The sequence below is a fragment of the Rhineura floridana genome, chromosome 6 (assembly GCF_030035675.1).
Source record: "Rhineura floridana isolate rRhiFlo1 chromosome 6, rRhiFlo1.hap2, whole genome shotgun sequence".
In the NCBI taxonomy this organism is placed as follows: domain Eukaryota; kingdom Metazoa; phylum Chordata; class Lepidosauria; order Squamata; family Rhineuridae; genus Rhineura; species Rhineura floridana.
Genome location: NC_084485.1, coordinates 109,689,446 through 109,709,360, shown reverse-complemented (window position 1 = coordinate 109,709,360; position 19,915 = coordinate 109,689,446). Strand labels below are relative to the sequence as shown.

The 19,915-nt window shown below is 39.3% G+C and overlaps 1 protein-coding gene across 1 annotated transcript in view; it reads left to right on the top strand.

Moving 5' to 3' along the window:
* LOC133386873 (vitellogenin-1-like) overlaps positions 1-19,915 on the top strand; it is a 46,756-nt gene that overhangs the window by 17,696 nt on the left and 9,145 nt on the right. The window contains exons 13-24 of the mRNA XM_061630644.1: positions 453-577; positions 1,549-1,650; positions 2,302-2,421; positions 2,660-2,828; positions 4,633-4,726; positions 4,846-5,031; positions 11,367-11,505; positions 13,791-13,995; positions 15,098-15,210; positions 17,156-18,025; positions 18,116-18,178; positions 18,882-19,022. Of these exons, the coding sequence (XP_061486628.1) occupies positions 453-577; positions 1,549-1,650; positions 2,302-2,421; positions 2,660-2,828; positions 4,633-4,726; positions 4,846-5,031; positions 11,367-11,505; positions 13,791-13,995; positions 15,098-15,210; positions 17,156-18,025; positions 18,116-18,178; positions 18,882-19,022 (2,327 nt within the window). The remainder of the gene's footprint in view (positions 1-452; positions 578-1,548; positions 1,651-2,301; positions 2,422-2,659; positions 2,829-4,632; positions 4,727-4,845; positions 5,032-11,366; positions 11,506-13,790; positions 13,996-15,097; positions 15,211-17,155; positions 18,026-18,115; positions 18,179-18,881; positions 19,023-19,915) is intronic.

Genomic DNA, 19,915 nt, shown 5'->3' with positions numbered 1-19,915 from the left:
CAGAGAGCTTCGGCTATGGGGCAGTATACAAGTATAATAAATAAATAAATAAGTAAATAGATTTGCCATCTTTGCTAACAGTTTTAGAGAGATGATATGGGTGTTCTGTTGAAGACAGATGGCGAGATATAGACTGGTGTGCCAAATTACTCTTAGGCTGCTTAACATGGCTAGCAATCAAGGTTGAAATGCCGAATCAAATAGTACTAATTGTTCAGTAACAGTTCAAGTAAGTACCTATGAGGGTAAAATGCTACATAAAGTAAATTCTTGTCTTTAAAGTTATCCTTTCGTCCTAATGCAGTTTTGTGATAGCGCAGCAACAGGATGGATTACATTTCACCTCTGCATTCAAGCCGGTGTTGAGAGGGGATATTGTTCTACAGAAATATTATTCTGCAGTTTAAATAACTAATGAAGCTTATTGTGTGTTGCTTTCTCTATCTTTTCAGAATCTTTTATGGCTGGTGTAGCAACTAAGGCTGTCTTCATACATAAAGAAGGAACTATGATCCCAATGTTTGCTATGGCCAAAGTCAGAGCAAACATTCTTGGCAACACCTTTGCTCCTTTGGAGGTAATTGGAAATTGCCATCATTAATTGGATTAATCATGGGTCATGGCATATTTATCTATTGTTCTGAATCACAGATTAAATTCCACAACTTCTTCGCCAATGAATTTGTGATGAGAACAAAAAGCATTTGGGGCTTTTGTCAGTAGTAGCCGGCAGTGCAGAGCAGGCTTTGTAATGTGGATATTGCTGCCAGTAACTGAGATAGAGGGGAAGGGGTGAGTGGTGGGGAAGATGGTGCAGTTTAGGCACAGCAGTGGTGCCAATCCAATGCTCCTGCTATTATGCCACGCTGTGCCAAATTCCCCACCACCTTGCGCCTCTCCCTCTTGGTTACTGGCAGAAACCTCCATATTGGGAAGCCAGATGAGCAACACTGCCCCACCCCACTGACCACTACTGGCTTTTTATGTATCTGGTGTAAGGCAAAACTAAATAGTCATGCCATGTCATCCTCCCTATTCTTATTACAAATGTAATGAAAAAGAAATGTAAACTGCTTGTTTGCATAATCTATATTCACAGTTAGCATATAATCTACCTTTCATGGACTATGGTTTATTTCCAATATTAAGTTTCATAATTCAAATAATATGGATACTGGTAGTCAGCTTAGGTCACTATCAGATTGATGCACAATACCGTTAAACTTTGAGTTTATTTACTTATTAAACCTGTTTGGGTCTGATTTATTTCTATAGCATGATCATTCCATAATCTAGAATCTGATAAAAAAGGGACAGGTCATCCTTACAACAGATGACAGCTTTTGTTTATTAAATTTATGTTAATATTAAGTAGAACTCATTCCGTTTGTGGAATTCTCAAACAGCTTTTACAGAGGAGCAATATTAAATGCAAATGGCTAAAAGTTATCTCTTAATTGATTAAAATATTTTGAAACAATTTACAGCTCCAATTTATATAAATTTCAGAAACCCTCTTTAACTGTATTTTTCTCCCTTTCAAAACAGGTCGGCATAGGAGGTCAAGAAATACCTCACATCTTACAAAGAGTATTTGCAGCCAGTAGAAGTGGCATCAGGTTCCCTGACTCAAAGGAGCTTACAAAATCAGTAAGTGGTCAGCATAACTAATCTAGCAAGGGATTATTCATAGAAATGCTATATACCTTTAAGACCCTATGTTGTTTGGGCACAGGACACCTCCCATTCTGGCATGCCCATTCCATAAGATCTGCCAGGGAGGCTGTGTCCCAGTGGTGTCCAAGGGCAAGCAAAGCACAGCTGGCTGAAATGTGCTAGATGGTTGGAATGTGCTCACTTCTCTGAGTCTGCACCTTGATTGTGAAATTCCCTAACTCAGGGTGTCTGTTTAGACCCCTCTCTCTTTACCTTACACCACCTAGATAAGTCTTTTATTTATATATATATATATATATATATATATATATATATATATATATATATATATATATATATATATATATATATATATAATTCAAGAAGGCATTTGACCTGCCAGGTTCAGGATTCTTTTGCAGCTGTTTTTTGTTTTGAAAAAAAATTGGCTTCACCCACTCTTTATTTTTGCTGTTGATGATTGTTTCATTTCTGCTAGATTTCATGGTTGCTGTTTTTTAAGTGTTGTAAATCATCCTGTGCCCTACAAATGCATGAAGTGAAAAGGTGGGATATAAGTATTTTTAAATAATACATAATTGATACAATAAATATTTCAAAATGTTTCTACTTCTTATCACACAGCCATTCGACCAGAAGATAATGGGACAAGGACCAGATATTGGAGGAGGATATTTTAAAATGTTTGACCAGGAAGTCATGTTTCAGAATCTGAAGCATGAGAACATCCAAGAACTATTCCAGGTGCCTCTTTCTGATATTGCTGTCCGATTCATGATAGTTTAAATATACAGTTCCTCTTTTTGTTCTTCTTGAATAGTCTTGTTTTTAGGGTTTGATGGGTACGATAAATTCTAACTTTAATCAGCATTAGTTATTATCTCACAGGCAGGCTTTTTTGTTCCCTAGGAAAGAAACACTGATGTGAAGTGTATGATATTCAAGTTCTCTTTGTTTAAACAGAGCAAATATTTCTTTGCAGGCAAACCATGAAATAAAAAAATATGTAGATTTGCTTAAAAATCATCAAACATTTCAGTGGGACAAGAATCTTATGTCTGCAGAAATCCATCGTGTTGAGCCTACATGTACTGGACTCCCTTTGCAAATAAGCCTTGTTCATGTTGCTCAAATGAAAATCACTGGAAATGGTAAGGCAATGATAGAATAACATCTCCCAGGCACAGTGACTACCTAGGACTCCATGTTTTGGGCGTTGTCGTGAGAATGTTGGCACCTCATTAAAGTGTGCAGAAAAAAAGCATAGGGAAAAAAACATTTGACATGTGAAGGAACCCGTTGTTCTGAAGCACACTTAGAAATGCCTACAAACATATTTAGAATCAGGATACTTTTATGTGGGGTGTTTTTTTAAGAAAAAATACACAGTTGTGTTAGCATTTTCTAAGCATTTGAACCATTTAAATCTCCTCACACCCACACTGTGATGTTGAATGATATTGTTCCCCTGCACACATGGCCGCTTTTGCTGAGGAAAGAGAGAGAGCAGCTATAATAGAATGAGTGCAAGTACCTACACCTTTCTGCAAAGTAGGAGAGGCTCCAAGGCACCCTTTGAGATGTTTCCTCTGGGTGTTTCCTTTTAAATCTTTTAAACACCTTCCTGGGTGTTTAAAACGTATTTCCTTTTAAATCTGCCTAGATCTGGATGGGACAGAGATCCAGCCTGGCAGTGTTTGTAGTGATCTGTGAGGAGGAAACACTCTTAGCAATTCCTGCCATATTTACTGACAACCAGAGTCCAATCTACAGTTCCTGTACCTCTCTTTGAAAGCTTAGAGTAGAGGGGGAAATTCGATCTGGCAGGCAGGGGTCCTGGGCTCCCCCACCCTCAGCAGGCCGTTTGACAGCTGGGCATGGCCCTCCCATCTGTCAATAACCTCTCATCACTATGAGGTCAGGTGACCTTTTTTCCTTTGTAGTGCAGCAAGCTGCACTAGAAATGAACATCCAGAGCTTGAAGTCACCACCAATCAGCTAATTGGCGCTGGCTTTGCTCTCTGCTTTCTGCAGGCATTGGCTGCACTACTAAGGTCTCTGTGCAGCCAATCCCAGTGACGCAAGCTTGAAGTTCAAGCTCTGCTTTCTCTTGATTGGTGGTGACACCAGGCATTCCTTGCCAGTGCACAATCGGGAGCACTACACCTGCACCTCACCTGACATCACGTATGATGTCAAGGGTGGGGTAGGTGGAAGTGGTTTGGAGCATAGGCAACTTGAGTAAGATCAGGTCCTGTATCTAGGCAAAAACCAAACAAATTCCAGCATCCAAATTAAAAAAAATGATTTCTTTAAATCAGTATAAGGGAGTGGAGGAAATAAAAAATAGTATTGCAAGAAGGATAACCTGTATTTGCTTACTGAACTATATTATATCTAAGGCACATTTAGTAATTTATGAAGTGTATAACATGCAAAACAGCATAAGTCATCCCAGACAATTCATAAAAGGTATTCTAAGGAAAGACAAACGTGAAAAACTTCCTCTTTTATCTCTTGAGCTTCAAAGGGTGAGTGACCAGGTAATAAGTGGATTAATCAATCAGAGAAAGTCAACAGTCCTTAGCTTCGCTGAGATTCACCAGGTATATAGATGGGAGTGTGATCATCAACACTTGCTGACAGACCAGCAAGGTTGCACAAGAGGATGGGGCCAATCTCTTCATAACTTTTTTTTCCTGCCAAGGTGGTGGTGGGGACAATCTCTGTAGATTTGATTATACTTTGAACCTTACATCTATTATAAGAACATGTTTAAAGTAATGTATACTCTAACCCTAAATAAGAGGAAATAGTTATAATTGTGTGTAGAGCTCTCACCTTCACGTCCTCCTGTCCCTTTATAAAGAAGTAATAATTGTATTATATATATATTATATTTTATTATAATAGTTTTATAGCATACATTTATGTTATTTACTTGCTTTTAAACAGTTCAGTTATCTATGACACCCGAGCCAACATCACATTGGACTTTGCCTGACCTGATTAACACCAACATTAAACTAAAAACCAGGCTGAATCTCAGGTAAATAAAATCTCAGATTTATAAAATGACCACATGCAATGTAAGAAGTGCAAATGTGCCTTCAGTATTCATTAACTCTTTAATATATAGTTGCAAACTCTTTTTTTTTACATCTTTAGCTTGAACAAAGATATGATCTTGACAATGGGAATCATCACACCTGAAATGCAGGCTGTCCTGGAACAGAATGTCACATTGGCTGCAAATGTCCCTGTGAATGTTGATGTTGCAGTAAATATTAAGGAAAAGAACTTCAAACTTGAACTTCCACCATGCAGGCAGGAAACTGATATCATTTCTCTAAGGTAGGATTGATTAGCTTTCATCTTCCTAGAAATGAAAAGTTAGTAGATTTTTTTTCAAATGCACTTGATCTCTTTAGTTAATTATTTTGTGTTATCTGGTGCAGTGACCTTATTTTAAATACTTCAGTCAAAATTATGGAAGTTTTGAAAGGAAGCTTAAAACTCATAAAATATGTTTAAAATGTATTACGTGAGCTTTCACATAGATAATGGCACTGCATAGAATAATCTTATAATTGGATTTTCAAAATCATATTAAAAGGTTTATACTACAAAAATGTTTCTCATCTCTAAACGGGACTATACGATTAACTGTTGCTTTAAAATGTAAATATACTGGGAGTTTCTTTTACAGTCAGCACAACAGCATTGTGAGGTAGATCAATGTTACTGTCCCTAGTCTGCACATGGAAGTATGATGCTTAGAGGTAGAGGCATACCTAAGACCACATATTGAGTTACTCTGGGAACTTCCTAATTCATAGCTCATACTTTTAGTACACTCTACTAGCTGCTAAGTCCTGTTCAAGTCAATGGGATTAAAACAACCCTTTCAGTGTTTGTGTTTACTTGGAAGTAAATCAGCCTGATTTCACTGTAATTTACTTCCAAACATGCTTGGGACTGCAACATTAGTCTCATTAATTTCATTAAGATTGAAATGGTGTGATCTATGCAGGTTGTCAAATTGCACCCTTGGAAAGTGCCTACTGTAACTACAGGCAAAACTCAAGCACTAGAACTAAAGCTGCACCATTCAATCCATTAACATTTTTTTCAAATAAATAAATAAATAAAACGTTTTGAAACATTTTGCTTGACTGAGGAACCCTTTATTTGTTTGTTGCTTATTTAAAGTTTATAATGTATAAAGTTTATAATGTATACTGCCCTCCAAAGTTATATAACTAGGGCAGTTTACAAAAGAATAAAACAATTTAGCTCAATGGCAAGGCATCTGCTTTGCATGCAGAAGGTCCCAGGTTCAATACCTGGTTTCTCCAGATAGGGTGGGAGAGACCCCAGTTTTGAAACCCTACAGTAGGCTATACCTATGTAGACAGACCCAAAGTCTGCCTCAGTATGAGGCAGCATCCTATGTTCCTAAAACTTGCTACTATTATGTCTGATACAGTCTTCAACAACAACACAAAAGGACCAAGGATGGGCTAGCAGAGCACTCAGGGATACTGAGGCTGAGGTGAAAGGCCAGAAAAGGGTGTAGAAATTGCTTATCCACTGACTTCTCCTTCTTTCACATGTAGCCATCTTCTAAAATGATATTTACCACCATATACATGTGAATCGTCTCTAAACAAAATATAGATTTTGCTTCAGAAATACTGATATCAAAACCAATGAAAATTCAAACAGCCAGTTAACAAATCAAGAGAGAAGCTGCAATCCTACACACGTTTACTTGGAGATAAGTCCTGTTGAACTCAGCTGAGTTTAGAGTTGTACTGTATAGGATTCCACTATAGGATTCCTTTTATTGGGTGACAGCTTTCCCATTGGATTCCATAATGGTCTCTTTTTTAAAAAATTCCAAAATTAACTGCAGTCCTAGTAAAGACAGAATGTCATAAACGATGTAAATAGAAGGTATTTTAATACCTTATGCAGCAACACATCTTTTGCAATATTTGGTGAACCAATAAATGAATGCTTAAAATCATATCTTTATTACATCAAGAGGTGAAATGAGCACATACATGAAACTTTTGGAAAACCAAAATCTAGAGATTAAAAGCAGAAATATTGCAAAGCTGCCAGAGAATGCACTGTCCAAAATATATCATCCTTTGGAGTGACAAGCTGTTGAAAAATATACCTAGTGTAAAAATTCCAATTTTTAAAATACTTATGTGCAGGCCCAATAAAAATAACTTCAATTCACATATGTATCTTATTTACATGATTGATCACAAATGTGTTCAATTTTGCATTTTGAGAGGTCATTTTTTTGTACAAACCTGGAGTTAAATATGGTAACATTTTTGTGCCACATTGTGTACAATGGCACAAATAAAAATATTAGGAAAGATATTTAGTTTTTGAAAGACATCTACTATTTTTTCTTGTCCACAATCCATGTACTTCTTACTTATATTAATGAAGTTAATTAGTATAAGTAATTAGTCATTAATTGCATACTGTTCATATGGGGAAAAAATCCCTAATATTATTCCATAGCTATCGAATCTTGCTCCCTGCTCCGCATCCTATCCAGCACCCATCAATCCTTTCTAACAATTTTGTATAATTGATTGACTGAAATTCGTACAGTATATCAAAAGAATGGCCCCTTTGGCTTCATTTTATCAATAGTTAATTAAAAAGCAATACAAGTATCCTAAAACAGGGATGAGTTGAGAATGATTCACATATGCATGTTTACCATTTAGTATCATAACATTTGATGACTTTTCACTGATGGTGTGAGTTGCCACCACTGAAAAATATTGGGCTTAAAAATCTGCTCATTGTATTTGATCTGTGGCTGCTCTTGTCAGTCAAGAACTTCATAAGCTGATGTTGCAACCATGGAACAATGAACATATATGTATGAATAACGAGCCTTCTGTCCATTCACATGATTTGGCATGGCATGGCATGATTTGTCATGGTTCCCCATACTCACCAGGGACCTGTTTTGTACCCCCCATGCAGCAGTGGGGGAGAGTGCCTCCCAGTGTGCTGGTGTTGGTTGTGGCTGACATGTACTGGGCTGGCCCACCAAAGGAGCCAATTGGCAGTACCAGCTGGCTCCTGGTCATGATGCCCAAATAGCAGACATCAGAGAAAACCTGCTCCCCAGGTCCACTCCTGTATTATAAATCAAGGCCTGTGCCTCAACTTGAAGTGCCAGGCAGGGAGAGGCATTGAGCTGGATCTATAGTCACTGCGGGGGGAGGGGCATAAGAGGTTTTTGGGATATTATGCTCCAGAGACTTGTATTGGCCACCACACACCCAGGTTGCTTGTGAGACCAACATGGTCCATGCCATAGCGGGGCCTATGAATCAGCAACTCTCTAAAGGGTGAACCGCAAGTGGCATGGACCAACAGGAAGCAGCCCAATCATTGGATTCCTGCCCCATGTCATACCAAACCCTAGCAAGCTGTAACACAGTTATTCCCAAACTTTTTTCCCCAGGGACAACTTGAAAATTGCTTATGGTCTAGGTGGACCACTTCATGTTTCTTCTGCCTGTTGTAGCAATCATAACATGCTGTGCTAGCTGCTGTATAACTTTTTACTGTATTTTTATTGCTTTTATTTCTTATATTGTATTTTATTGTATTATAATTTGCATTCCATGGAATTCGAATTGTAATACAATAAAATGCACTATAAGAAATAAAAGAAGCAGTCAAAATACAACTAATTTCAATATGAATCCACAGACCAGAATTTGGGGACCTCTGCTATAACCAATACAAATTGTAGCTATGTTTAACCTGGTATCAGTTTGTCTGTGTGCTTATTGCTCCAAAACAATATGCTGCCCTGTGTGTGGTGCACTAGTTTGTCAACTGTGTATCTCAAGTTCTACGTATTGTTTCAGGCATTTTAAGGCAATGATGTCAAATTTCATGTCTGACCACACTCATTTATTAGGTTGTCATCCTTTTAAAGTACAGACTAACATCTGCATTTCAGATGTTAATAATCAACAGATGTATCTTTTTCAATTGCTGCATCTTCATTCTGGGCAGAGGTTCAGCAGCTGGGATCTACCTGTTCTCCAGCTATTAATGGAGAATCTCCCTGTATGTTGTGTGAATTAATTTTAATTCACACTTTTGCACATTGCCCTAGAATCCTTAGATGAGGGGCAATTAAGAAATATTCAAACCAAATAAAAAGACAGCAACTATATCACGGTGCATATCAGTATTGTCTGAAATGATTATCCAGAAGTTTGGACATCCACCAAATCATATTAAATGAGGTAGGATTAGGCTGTGCAGCATCTTATCCATGGAAACTTTTGCTAGCCTTAGGCTCCTACTAGGAGGAAGGGTGGGATATTATGATTGTTGTTGTTGTTGTTGTAGTTGATGATAGTAGTAGTAGTAGTAGTAATAATAATAATAATAAAAGGAACAATCTCTAGAAAATCTACAATTCTTTTTTTATTTTCTACCTTGAATAGGGATCACAGAACGCAGTCACAGTCTTCCTTTAGGAAGTTCCTTGTAACTCCCCCCCCCCATTAAATCTCCAGAACGGGCCCAAGCAGCTTGTTTTTATTGTTCTGTGTGCAGACAATGAATGTAGGTGGCACTTGTGATACAGCTAAATGCGTTGGTTCTCTCTCTCACTGCAGAAGAACTGATCATCCACCTTATTAAGTGGCAAAGGTAGACTGTTCGGTTAAAAAAAAGGAAAAGTATTGTATTACGAGAAAGCATGAGGGTGGGGGAGTGATACCAACAATTTCTGCCTGGAGACAGAGCCTGCAATTTGGTGATGGTTTAAATTGTTGAATGTGAATAAAGTGAAGGCCGCTTCCTTTTCATCTGTTCTACCCAGATGAGCCATCTTAAAATGCAAGTTGGTTTCTAATTTCTTTCATCCCCTCAGCTTGTCTGAAAGAATATTTTAGTTCAGTTTTTTTTATTCCTGAAGTTTCTAGCAAAGCTTAGCATGGGGTGAAGCTGTCATGCCCTTTATCGGAAACAGAGAACTTGGACAGAAAACAAATCCCACGGGTGATAATGTGTTATTTATTTATTTATTTATTGCTGGACTGAAGTGCTCCATGTGAAGCGCAACTGCCTCTCTGCAGTATCCTCAGCACTACAGGCACTGACAAGAGGAAGAGACAGAGAGATAAAAGGAATGCAAATCCACCTTTCAGACAAAATAGATTAGGTGTTCTTAGGCTTCCTTACTGAGTGTGAAGCACAATATACTCAACATGGGAACACCAACCACCTCTCAGTTCACAGCCAGGCAGGTCACTTCAGCCCATCCATGTTCCCAAAACAACCCTGAGGCAATAGCATCAGTTGCTTTCATGGAATACTAACAGTGGAAGGTGTGTGTGTGTGTGTGGTATTTAATGCCTTTTAAAGCAATGTGGAAAAATTGGAATGCCCACAACATAAATATTCTTGGACTACCAGCAGTTCAAAAATAAGAGATTACTAAAATGCTATCGAGTAGATTTACTGCTAGCATTATACAGAACAGGCTGCAATCTTTATGCACATTTGCCTTGCAATCAAACTTGCTGAATTTTGTAAGACTTGTATATAATATGTCCATAACATCATGTCAAGATATGGAAAAGCAGGAGTTTGTTTAATGCATTGTGCCTCTTAGGTGACCAGCTCGAATGAATGATATTGTAATGTTACTTGATCACATTCACACCAATAGTTTTACTGAAATTTATGTAAATAATAACCCTGTTATTATTTAGCTAAACTAAGAGAAAGCAACTTTCTTACCACCCTCCAATGAACATCACAGCTGCAGAGTGAGGATTTAGCCGAGCCACTAAAGTAAAATATTCTAGGTATATTTCTGTGCCCAAGAAATATCAGCAATGTAATCTTTTTGCCATTTAGATTTGTTGCTTTAACTAAATGATTAAGATGGTTTCCTTCCTTCCTTCCTTCCCCATAGTTTTAAATCATATGGGGAGCTTCCATGCATAGAGGAAGTCCCTGCTGCAGATATTATGTTCAACATGGCAACAGGGATTGGGGGGGGTACCACAACTTTGGAGGAGAACCACAACTTTGGAGGTAGGGCTAAACATGACCCACAGTCCCATACTTGCCCTCTACACACAAGTAATCTACAAAGAGGGCTATGACAAAGGAAATAACTTCGTGTCTCATTCGTGTCTAACTGCCCCATGTAAAACATATCCATCTCACAGTCACCTCATTGCATTAAAGCATTTTACTTCCTTTTATTTTGAGTGTATACTGGCTCCCAGACAGGACATAACCTATCACTCTATTTTTGAATTGTGCATTGTACATACTTTAACACTTAGGATATTGATGAAATCCCAGTGCTGGGGTTGAAAGTTTGATAGTGGCTTCTTATTGTTCTGTACTTTTGCTGGAAATTAGGCACTGCTAGGATGAAATGTTGTCTTTAAGATGAAGTCTGAAAATGTCACCCAAAATAGATTACATGATCTTGCTTTTGTTTTAAAATATGACTGGCTATGGCCACATGTGCAATTTATAGGGTAATTTGCAAGAAGCTGTGTTTGTGATCAAGTCCATATTGCAAGGCACAACTCAGATCTTTTTAATATCTTTGTGCTTCTAACACAATATTCCTCCTGTTTATCCCATAGGACTAAGACATCTGCTGTCACTCGTAATATTGAAGAGGCACCTGCTACTAAGTCAACTCCTGTTTTCCTCCCTGACACTATGTCTAAAGTAATGCAGGAGCCCTTTGATTCAGCATCCGAAGAACTGGATAAGAGAAAGGTAACCTGTATTAGATTTTTTGGATGCACTTTTTAACTTCAGAAATGGTATGATATTGCTTTTATATAGAAGAGAAGCAGTGTGAAGTATTTTTAAAGTTTTTTTTCCGAAGAAAACATTTACAGCACAATCCTATACAAGGAGGAGCACATTGAGACTTACTCTCAGCAAAGTGTGTATAGATTGCAGCTTTAATTTAATATTAAAAACTGGTCTACTAATACATTATAGCAGTTTAGATTTAGCAGCTATAAAAGCACTATAGCTATCATGAAACTTTCATAATTAATTGTAGACAAATTCCCAGAACAATCAGAGTTGGGATGGTTGTGATATGTAGAGAACATATAGAAGAACAAGCCTTGCTGAAGCAGAGCCAGCATGGCTTCTGCAAGGGAAAGTCCTGTCTCAGTAACCTATTAGAATTCTTTGAGAGTGTCAACAAGCATATAGATAGAGGTGATCCAGTGGACATAGTGTACTTAGACTTTCAAAATGCGTTTGACAAGGTACCTCACCAAAGGCTTCTGAGGAAGCTTAGCAGTCATGGAATAAGAGGAGAGGTCCTCTTGTGGATAAGGAATTGGTTAAGAAGCAGAAAGCAGAGAGTAGGAATAAACGGACAGTTCTCCCAATGGAGGGCTGTAGAAAGTGGAGTCCCTCAAGGATCGGTATTGGGACCTGTACTTTTCAACTTGTTCATTAATGACCTAGAATTAGGAGTGAGCAGTGAAGTGGCCAAGTTTGCTGACGACACTAAATTGTTCAGGGTTGTTAAAACAAAAAGGGATTGCGAAGAGCTCCAAAAAGACCTCTCCAAACTGAGTGAATGGGCGGGAAAATGGCAAATGCAATTCAATATAAACAAGTGTAAAATTATGCATATTGGAGCAAAAACTCTTAATTTCACATATACGCTCATGGGGTCTGAACTGGCGGTGACCGACCAGGAGAGAGACCTCGGGGTTGTAGTGGACAGCACAATGAAAATGTCGACCCAGTGTGCGGCAGCTGTGAAAAAGGCAAATTCCATGCTAGGGATAATTAGGAAAGGTATTGAAAATAAAACAGCCGATATCATAATGCCGTTGTATAAATCTATGGTGCGGCCGCATTTGGAATACTGTGTACAGTTCTGGTCGCCTCATCTCAAAAAGGATATTATAGAGTTGGAAAAGGTTCAGAAGAGGGCAACCAGAATGATCAAGGGGATGGAGCGACTCCCTTACGAGGAAAGGTTGCAGCATTTGGGGCTTTTTAGTTTAGAGAAAAGGCGGGTCAGAGGAGACATGATAGAAGTGTATAAAATTATGCATGGCATTGAGAAAGTGGATAGAGAAAAGTTCTTCTCCCTCTCTCATAATACTAGAACTCGTGGACATTCAAAGAAGCTGAATGTTGGAAGATTCAGGACACACAAAAGGAAGTACTTCTTTACTCAGTGCATAGTTAAACTATGGAATTTGCTCCCACAAGATGCAGTAATGGCCACCAGCTTGAATGGCTTTAAAAGAAGATTAGACAAATTCATGGAGGACAGGGCTATCAATGGCTACTAGCCATGATGGCTGTGCTCTGCCACCCTAGTCAGAGGCAGCATGCTTCTGAAAACCAGTTGCCGGAAGCCTCAGGAGGGGAGAGTGTTCTTGCACTCGGGTCCTGCATGCAGGCTTCCCCCAGGCACCTGGTTGGCCACTGTGAGAACAGGATGCTGGACTAGATGGGCCACTGGCCTGATCCAGCAGGCTCTTCTTATGTTCTTATGTTCTTATGTTTAACAGGCTCCATTTTGTTTCAGGGAATAATATAACTGCAGCTCTTAATAGCAAATGAAATAACCCTGATCCAACTAAAGTTTGTGTGTAATTGCTCTAGGGCATAGTTTTAATGGTGTAGTGGAGTTACTCATATTTTTGAAGCAGGATATAAACATATGCAGTTCAAGATGTAAATTCTGCAAGGCTGGCCACAAAACTGTGGTTGATATTCATAATAAGTCATAGTCAGAACAGACCCATTGAAATCAGTGGACTTAACTTACTTAAGTCCATTGATTTCAATAGGTCTTCTCTATTACTGATGTTGGATATCACCCTGTATTCTCACATTAAATATGAGGTCTTTCCTTTGACCTTTGGCCAAGCTGCAGTGCTTTATGTCAGCAGAATTCCAGTTGAATTATTGTTGTTGTTGTTATTACTATTACTATTATTACTATTATACAATAAAACAGAAGTCTGAGATTGCAACTTCTAATACTGGAATATGTCCCATTGTTCATCCAGGACACCATTTCTTCAGAAAATATCCATTCAGCTGGACAGTCCAAACACCACATTGCTCCAGTTCATCACACTGAATGCTTTGAAGCATGTACATATGGATGTAAGGCTTGTGTTGAATGGTCAAACACTTATCCTGGATGTTCTCTCGGTGACCCCCTATACAGCATAGTTGGTGAACATGCTTTAAGGTTAACCCTCAAGCAAGGTAAGTCTTATTTATACTCTGGTGTTTGTCAGTTCATGCCAAAACATAGACAGTTCAGAAAAAAGCAGAGCACCAGTCAATTTGGAGTCCTCCTGAACAGTGTGGGTTGTGTCAGATGGGACTGCTGCTGGAGGGGAAGGGAAACAGGCAAAGGAACTTGCAAAGGCAGAGCTCCACTAGGACAAGATTCCTCTGGCAGGTTAAAGGTGATTTCTCCCTTACTACTGTAACCCCATACAACAGACCATACTCCTCTGTACAGCACCCGGCACTCTTAAGAGGTTTTTCAAGGGGTACAGAGCAGGAAGACACACACACAGAGAGAGAGAGAGAGAGAGAGCAAGCGATGGATCCATCTGTGAGCAGAATTTGCCACAAGTTGCAATTCTGAGTGTCTTCCACATATCAACTATTTCATGTACACCAGTTCTCTGTGTATGCTTGGCATGGTCCCATTGTTTGAGTCATCTGGAGAGCTCTCTCTTATGTAGTTATAATTATAGACTACCTCTTTAGACACAGCCCTAACTTACTCTGCAGGCATCCAGTGTTGGCACATTCCTCTATTATTGCAGTAGACTGATCTGTGGGCAAGGATGAACAGGGTTGTTTTGCAATGTTGTGTCAGGGCCTGAAGTTGATGGCCTTCCAATGATGTGGACTCTACAGAATTAGTCATGCCTAAAGCACACCCATTGTAATCAGTTTAATTCCACTGACTTCAATAGGACTACCTCTCTAAGCATGACTAATTCTGGATCCAATCCTATGGTTTTTAAGCCTGTATCCTCCACTGCTGTCCATGTTTGTGAAATCCCACTGAAATGTTGTGACAAAAATAATCTGAATACAACATGAGTTTTAAGTTTTACTACCATGATGCTCACATGCTGGTCTTTTGCTGGGACTGTAAGTGAAGTTGCAAATTATGTATGGTAGTCACAAGTGGGCCATAGGGGTAGCACAGTCATATTCTAACAAATCAAATTGGTGGCTCCATTAATCCGAAGTGCCCATTGATTACATTTGAGAAACCATGATTTATTGCCTAGATTATAAGGATATGCAGTAGCACTAATATTAACAATTTATATAATTTCAGCTGATGCAAGAGCACCAATTGAGAAGTTAAAATTCATAGTTCAAGGAGGTGCTCATGCTGGAGCACAGATAGTGCGTTTATTGAGGAATGAAGAAAAAGACTTCAGAATGAAGGTATCTAGACAGCAATACATATTATTTGGGAGGGACTTCTATCCCTATGTTTTATAGTATACAACTTGCTTTCATTTTAGAACTGCATTTATTACATCCAAGGCTGTAAATCCAGAGATGGGGAGCCTTTAACATTCAAATTGTTATGGGACTCCATCTCCCATCAGTCTCAGCCAGCATGGCCAATGGCTTGGGGTGGTAGGATCTGGAGGGCCATGGGTTCCTCATAACTGTGTCAAACCACATAGAGAACAAAGGGAACAATTAGCTGAATACTTATCTACATTGTATATCTAATTTATTTATTTATTTATTTATTTACAACATTTCTTATCCTCGCTTTATTGCCAAAGCGATCCCAGAATGGGTCACATTAAAATTAAACACATCTTACACATTAAAACAAAACAAAACAGGCAGCAGAATATACAAGCTAACATGGCACCAAAAGAATACAACAGCAATGCAGTGGAACTCACACAAAAGCCCAGGCAAATAAGTCTTCAGCTGGGGCCAAAAGCTCATGAGAGATGGTGCCATCCATATTTGGGAAGGGAGGGAATCCAATAAATGGGGTGCCAATACCAAGAAGGCCCTCTCTTACATTGCCACATGTCAGATTCCAGTTACTACAGCATGTTTGAGAGGCCCTTCCTCATAATTCTTAATGATCAGGCAGGCCTGTATAGTAGGGATGTACTCAAATTTGCAAAATTCATATTTGACACCCGATTTCCTATTTATTTGTGCTTTTTTTGCACAGTTTTTTCCCTAGTGGTTTTCCATGGCTGAAGCAGATTTTTTTAAAAAAATCACCTCAAAAATATCGATATTAATATTTAATAGTAAATATCAAATCTATATTTTTGCAGGGAGGAACAAATTGGTATTTATCAGAAATAGCAAACATTGAACCCTTACAAAGCAGTATCGGAAGGACGTTCGAAGGAGCAAAAATCAAACCAGCACCGAAATGCGGATCCCATTCCTACTGTTTAACAGAAGAAGGCTTCTGAGTAGCAGTCTAACACTGCTTGTGCTGAGGAGAGCTATTCCTATATTTCTACATTCATGTTACCTAACTGGCTCAAACCTAATTATCTAAGAGGCCAGTAGCAACTTCTAGATATTTAGTTTGAGGGAAATCTTTTAAAGTTATTTTTTTTCCAGTAAGGTAATATCAGGTTGCAACCCAAGTAGCTGAAAGTAGATTGTTTCCTCTTTTTTCCCCAGGAAAAAAAAATGGTCAAAATGCTTTTTTCTTCAGAGTAGTGAGCAAGACATATGTGGCCCATTTTGGTAACTGTTAGAACCACAGGTGACAATGCTGCAAATGACAGCTTTGCTTCTACAAAAAAAGAGACTCTTAATCTTCAATAATTAAAGGAGAAGAGTACTAGCTATGTGATGCTGACCTATTTAGAATTCATATAGTTAATAGTAACAACACCATTAATATATTTCCATCTCTCATATTCCTAAATCAGACTTGGCTCCCATGCTGCGCTTATAATTTGATTGCACAAATCCCAAGCAGTTGGCTGGTGTGAACAGGGTAAAGTCAGAGCCGCAAAGATGCACAGTGATGGGTTTATCCAATGCTGTCCCCCATCTCTGGAGCTCATTTTGAGGGTGTGCCAGGAACTGGAGGAGACAGGAGAGGAAAAGGAAGTTCCATTGCACACACAAGCATCCATTGTTCCAGCAGAGCTGCAGCATGAGATAAGGCCCCATATCTCTGGTTGCAAAATCAGTTGCAGTTCACAGAACAGAACCTACAGTCTTCCATGGCTCTGGCATTTCGATATTGTCCATTCTACATTAATTCTATGTGGATAAAAGTCTGCAAATTTGCTTTGGCCCTCTGGTATACAAAATGTTTCTCTCAGGCTTGGAAAATGTAAAAGAATAGCAATTGTCTTTCTTTGGGTCTATACCCCATTAGGCCACCAAGAAAATATACAGCTCCAGCGATAGCTCTGACAGTTCAAGTAGTGATTCTCAGGACTGGGATGCAGATGAAGATATAAATCTGAAGCAAACATCAGTTGAGAATATAAGGAAGAAACAGCAGCAGGACCAAAAGCATTCTCCTGGGAAGAATAAGAAGCCTTTTTCAGATCATAGAAGCAGCAGCAGTGACAGCAGCAGTAGCAGCAGTGACAGCAGCAGGAGGAGCAGCAGCAGCAGCAGCAGCAATGGCAGCAGCGACAGCAGCAGTAGCAGCAGTGACAGCAGCAGAAGGAGGAGCAGCAGCAGCAGCAGCAGCGATAGCAGTGACAGCAGTGACAGCAGCAGCAGCAGTGACAGCAGCAGAAGGAGGAGCAGCAGCAGCAGCAGCAGCAGCAGCGATAGCAGTGACAGCAGTGACAGCAGCAGAAGGAGGAGGAGGAGCAGCAGCAGCAGTGACAGCAGCAGCGGCAGCAGTGACAGCAGCAGCGGCAGCAGTGACAGCAGCAGCGGCAGCAGTGACAGCAGCGGCAGCAGTGACAGCAGTGACAGCAGCAGCAGCGACAGCAGCAGCAAGAGGAGAAGCAGCAGCAGCAGCAGTGACAGTAGCAGCAGTGATAGTAGCAGTGGCAGCAGCAGCAGCAGCAGCAGCAGTAGTAGTGGCAGATACAAGAAAGGCTCCAAGACCCACTCAAGCAGGGGAAATGCTGCCAGAGGACAGAAGCATTTTAAGAAGGATGGCGGCGGCGGCGGCAGCAGCAGCAGCAGCAGCAGCAGCGAAGAACATTCAGGTCCACATAGGATTTATGACTATGAAAACAAACATTCAAAGAGACCAAACAGCAAGCATGGCTCTTTTCCTACAGTAAGTGTTTTCTACAAAACAACTGCTGACCTGTCATCCATTTATCAGAATGCATTTGAGTTACCATTTTCCTTCCTTTGAATTTTGCAGAGGGTGCAAGGTCTACAATGGTCCACACTCAGCTTCAAGGAATACCACCAGTCCAAGCATCCGGTAGGCTTGATACTATTATGATTCCTAAAACTGACATCCTTTACAAGGAAGATGCCAACATTTAATGTGTTATACATCAGCCTTCTTTGGAGCACATTAGTTTCCCCCCCCTTTTTAGATGGTGCTTAGGAAGTGGCCCACCAACAGCTGTGCTAGCACGATACACAATATCTGAGGTTGCCAATGGATTTAGCATCATAAATCTTTAAAATGGAGTTACAAAACCAGCATGTCTTCTTACTGTCTGCAAAGAGGTCATAACCCATCAATGTATCTGAAATGTGCTTACAAAATCAAGAATTTAGGCTGCGGAGACACACATTCAGAGGTGAGAAAAGGAGGGGAGAACCCCAGGATGTCAAAAGGAAAAAAGGAAAAAACGTAGATGATGAAATTCCAAATGGATTTAATAAAAAAAAATTAAAAGAAATGTGCCCAACGCGTTTCGGCTAGACAAATCTCAGCCTTCGTCAGGGGCAAATGTGGAATCTACAAAGTAATGTGTAGAGTCACAGCCTATTTGCTCTATTGTATTTTTTGACTATTGAATGACTTCCCCCCTCCTTTTCTCACCTCTGCCTCCTTGGATGTCATCAACTCCTGAGACACATATTCAGCCTTATATTTTGTGACAGGACATATATTACAGTGTCATTTGCCTCTCATTTTCTCTCTCTATTTTGTATTACATGGTGCAAATCAGGAAGCATCAAGCAGTTCATCATCTTCCTCTGAATCAAGCAGCAGCTCCAGTAGCAGCAGAAGCAGAAGCAGCAGCAGAAGCAGCAGGGGCAGAAAGAGGAGCAGCAGCAGCAGCAGCAGCGATTCCAGCTTGTCACAGGGGGTACGTTTTTAAATATTATCATTTGAAAGTAGAAAAAAAGTCATGGCTTTGGGAGGAATCATACCTTAGCATACAACTTGCCTGCAAATATCAATCAATCAGATCATTAATTCATAAGAAACGGCTAGTAGAATTCTCATCTTTTCCCTCAAACCTTATTTTTTTCCTAATTGTTTCTTTAAAGTTAGACACAAGGGGAAAACATTTTTAGAAATGGAACAGCACATCAGCCACATGCTCTCACTAGAAGGGTTTTTGAAACATTGAATCATATACATCACAAACCCAAGATTTAATTGTCAGCTTTTATTTGTTTGTTGGCTTGTTTGGTTACATTTATGAATTGCTTCCCATAAACTCTCAAATTAAATCTCAAAGTGTTTTGTGTGTGTGTGTGTGTGTGTATATATATATATATATGTATCCATGTATGTATGTATAAAAGAATGCAAATAGCAAAGGACTGGCTTGGGCCCAATTTCACCCAAACAAAATTGGTTTAGCTAGCACTTTTGCTAAAGCTTTTGCTTCAGGAAGCCCATTTGCTTGAAAATGCTTTTTATAAGGACTGTTTCATGGAAAGAGCCCATATAGTACATATATACTATATACATATACACTTTAGCTATATGCCAATGAAACGGCATCAGGAGTACAGTTTTCTACTTTCAGGTAAGTACTACAAATGCCCAGTCACAGGAGTAAACATGGCCCTAGATTCAGTAAATACGTTGATGAATATACAAGCACTAACTCTTTATTTCCAACCTCATTTAAAACCACTGAGTTAAATTGAGCTTGTGTATCCCCTAAATAGGCCAAAAAATAAAAAGGTTTTTGCACTGAAACACCATTACATGGTGCCTTGAGCAAACCTAGGATTTATTTCTTCA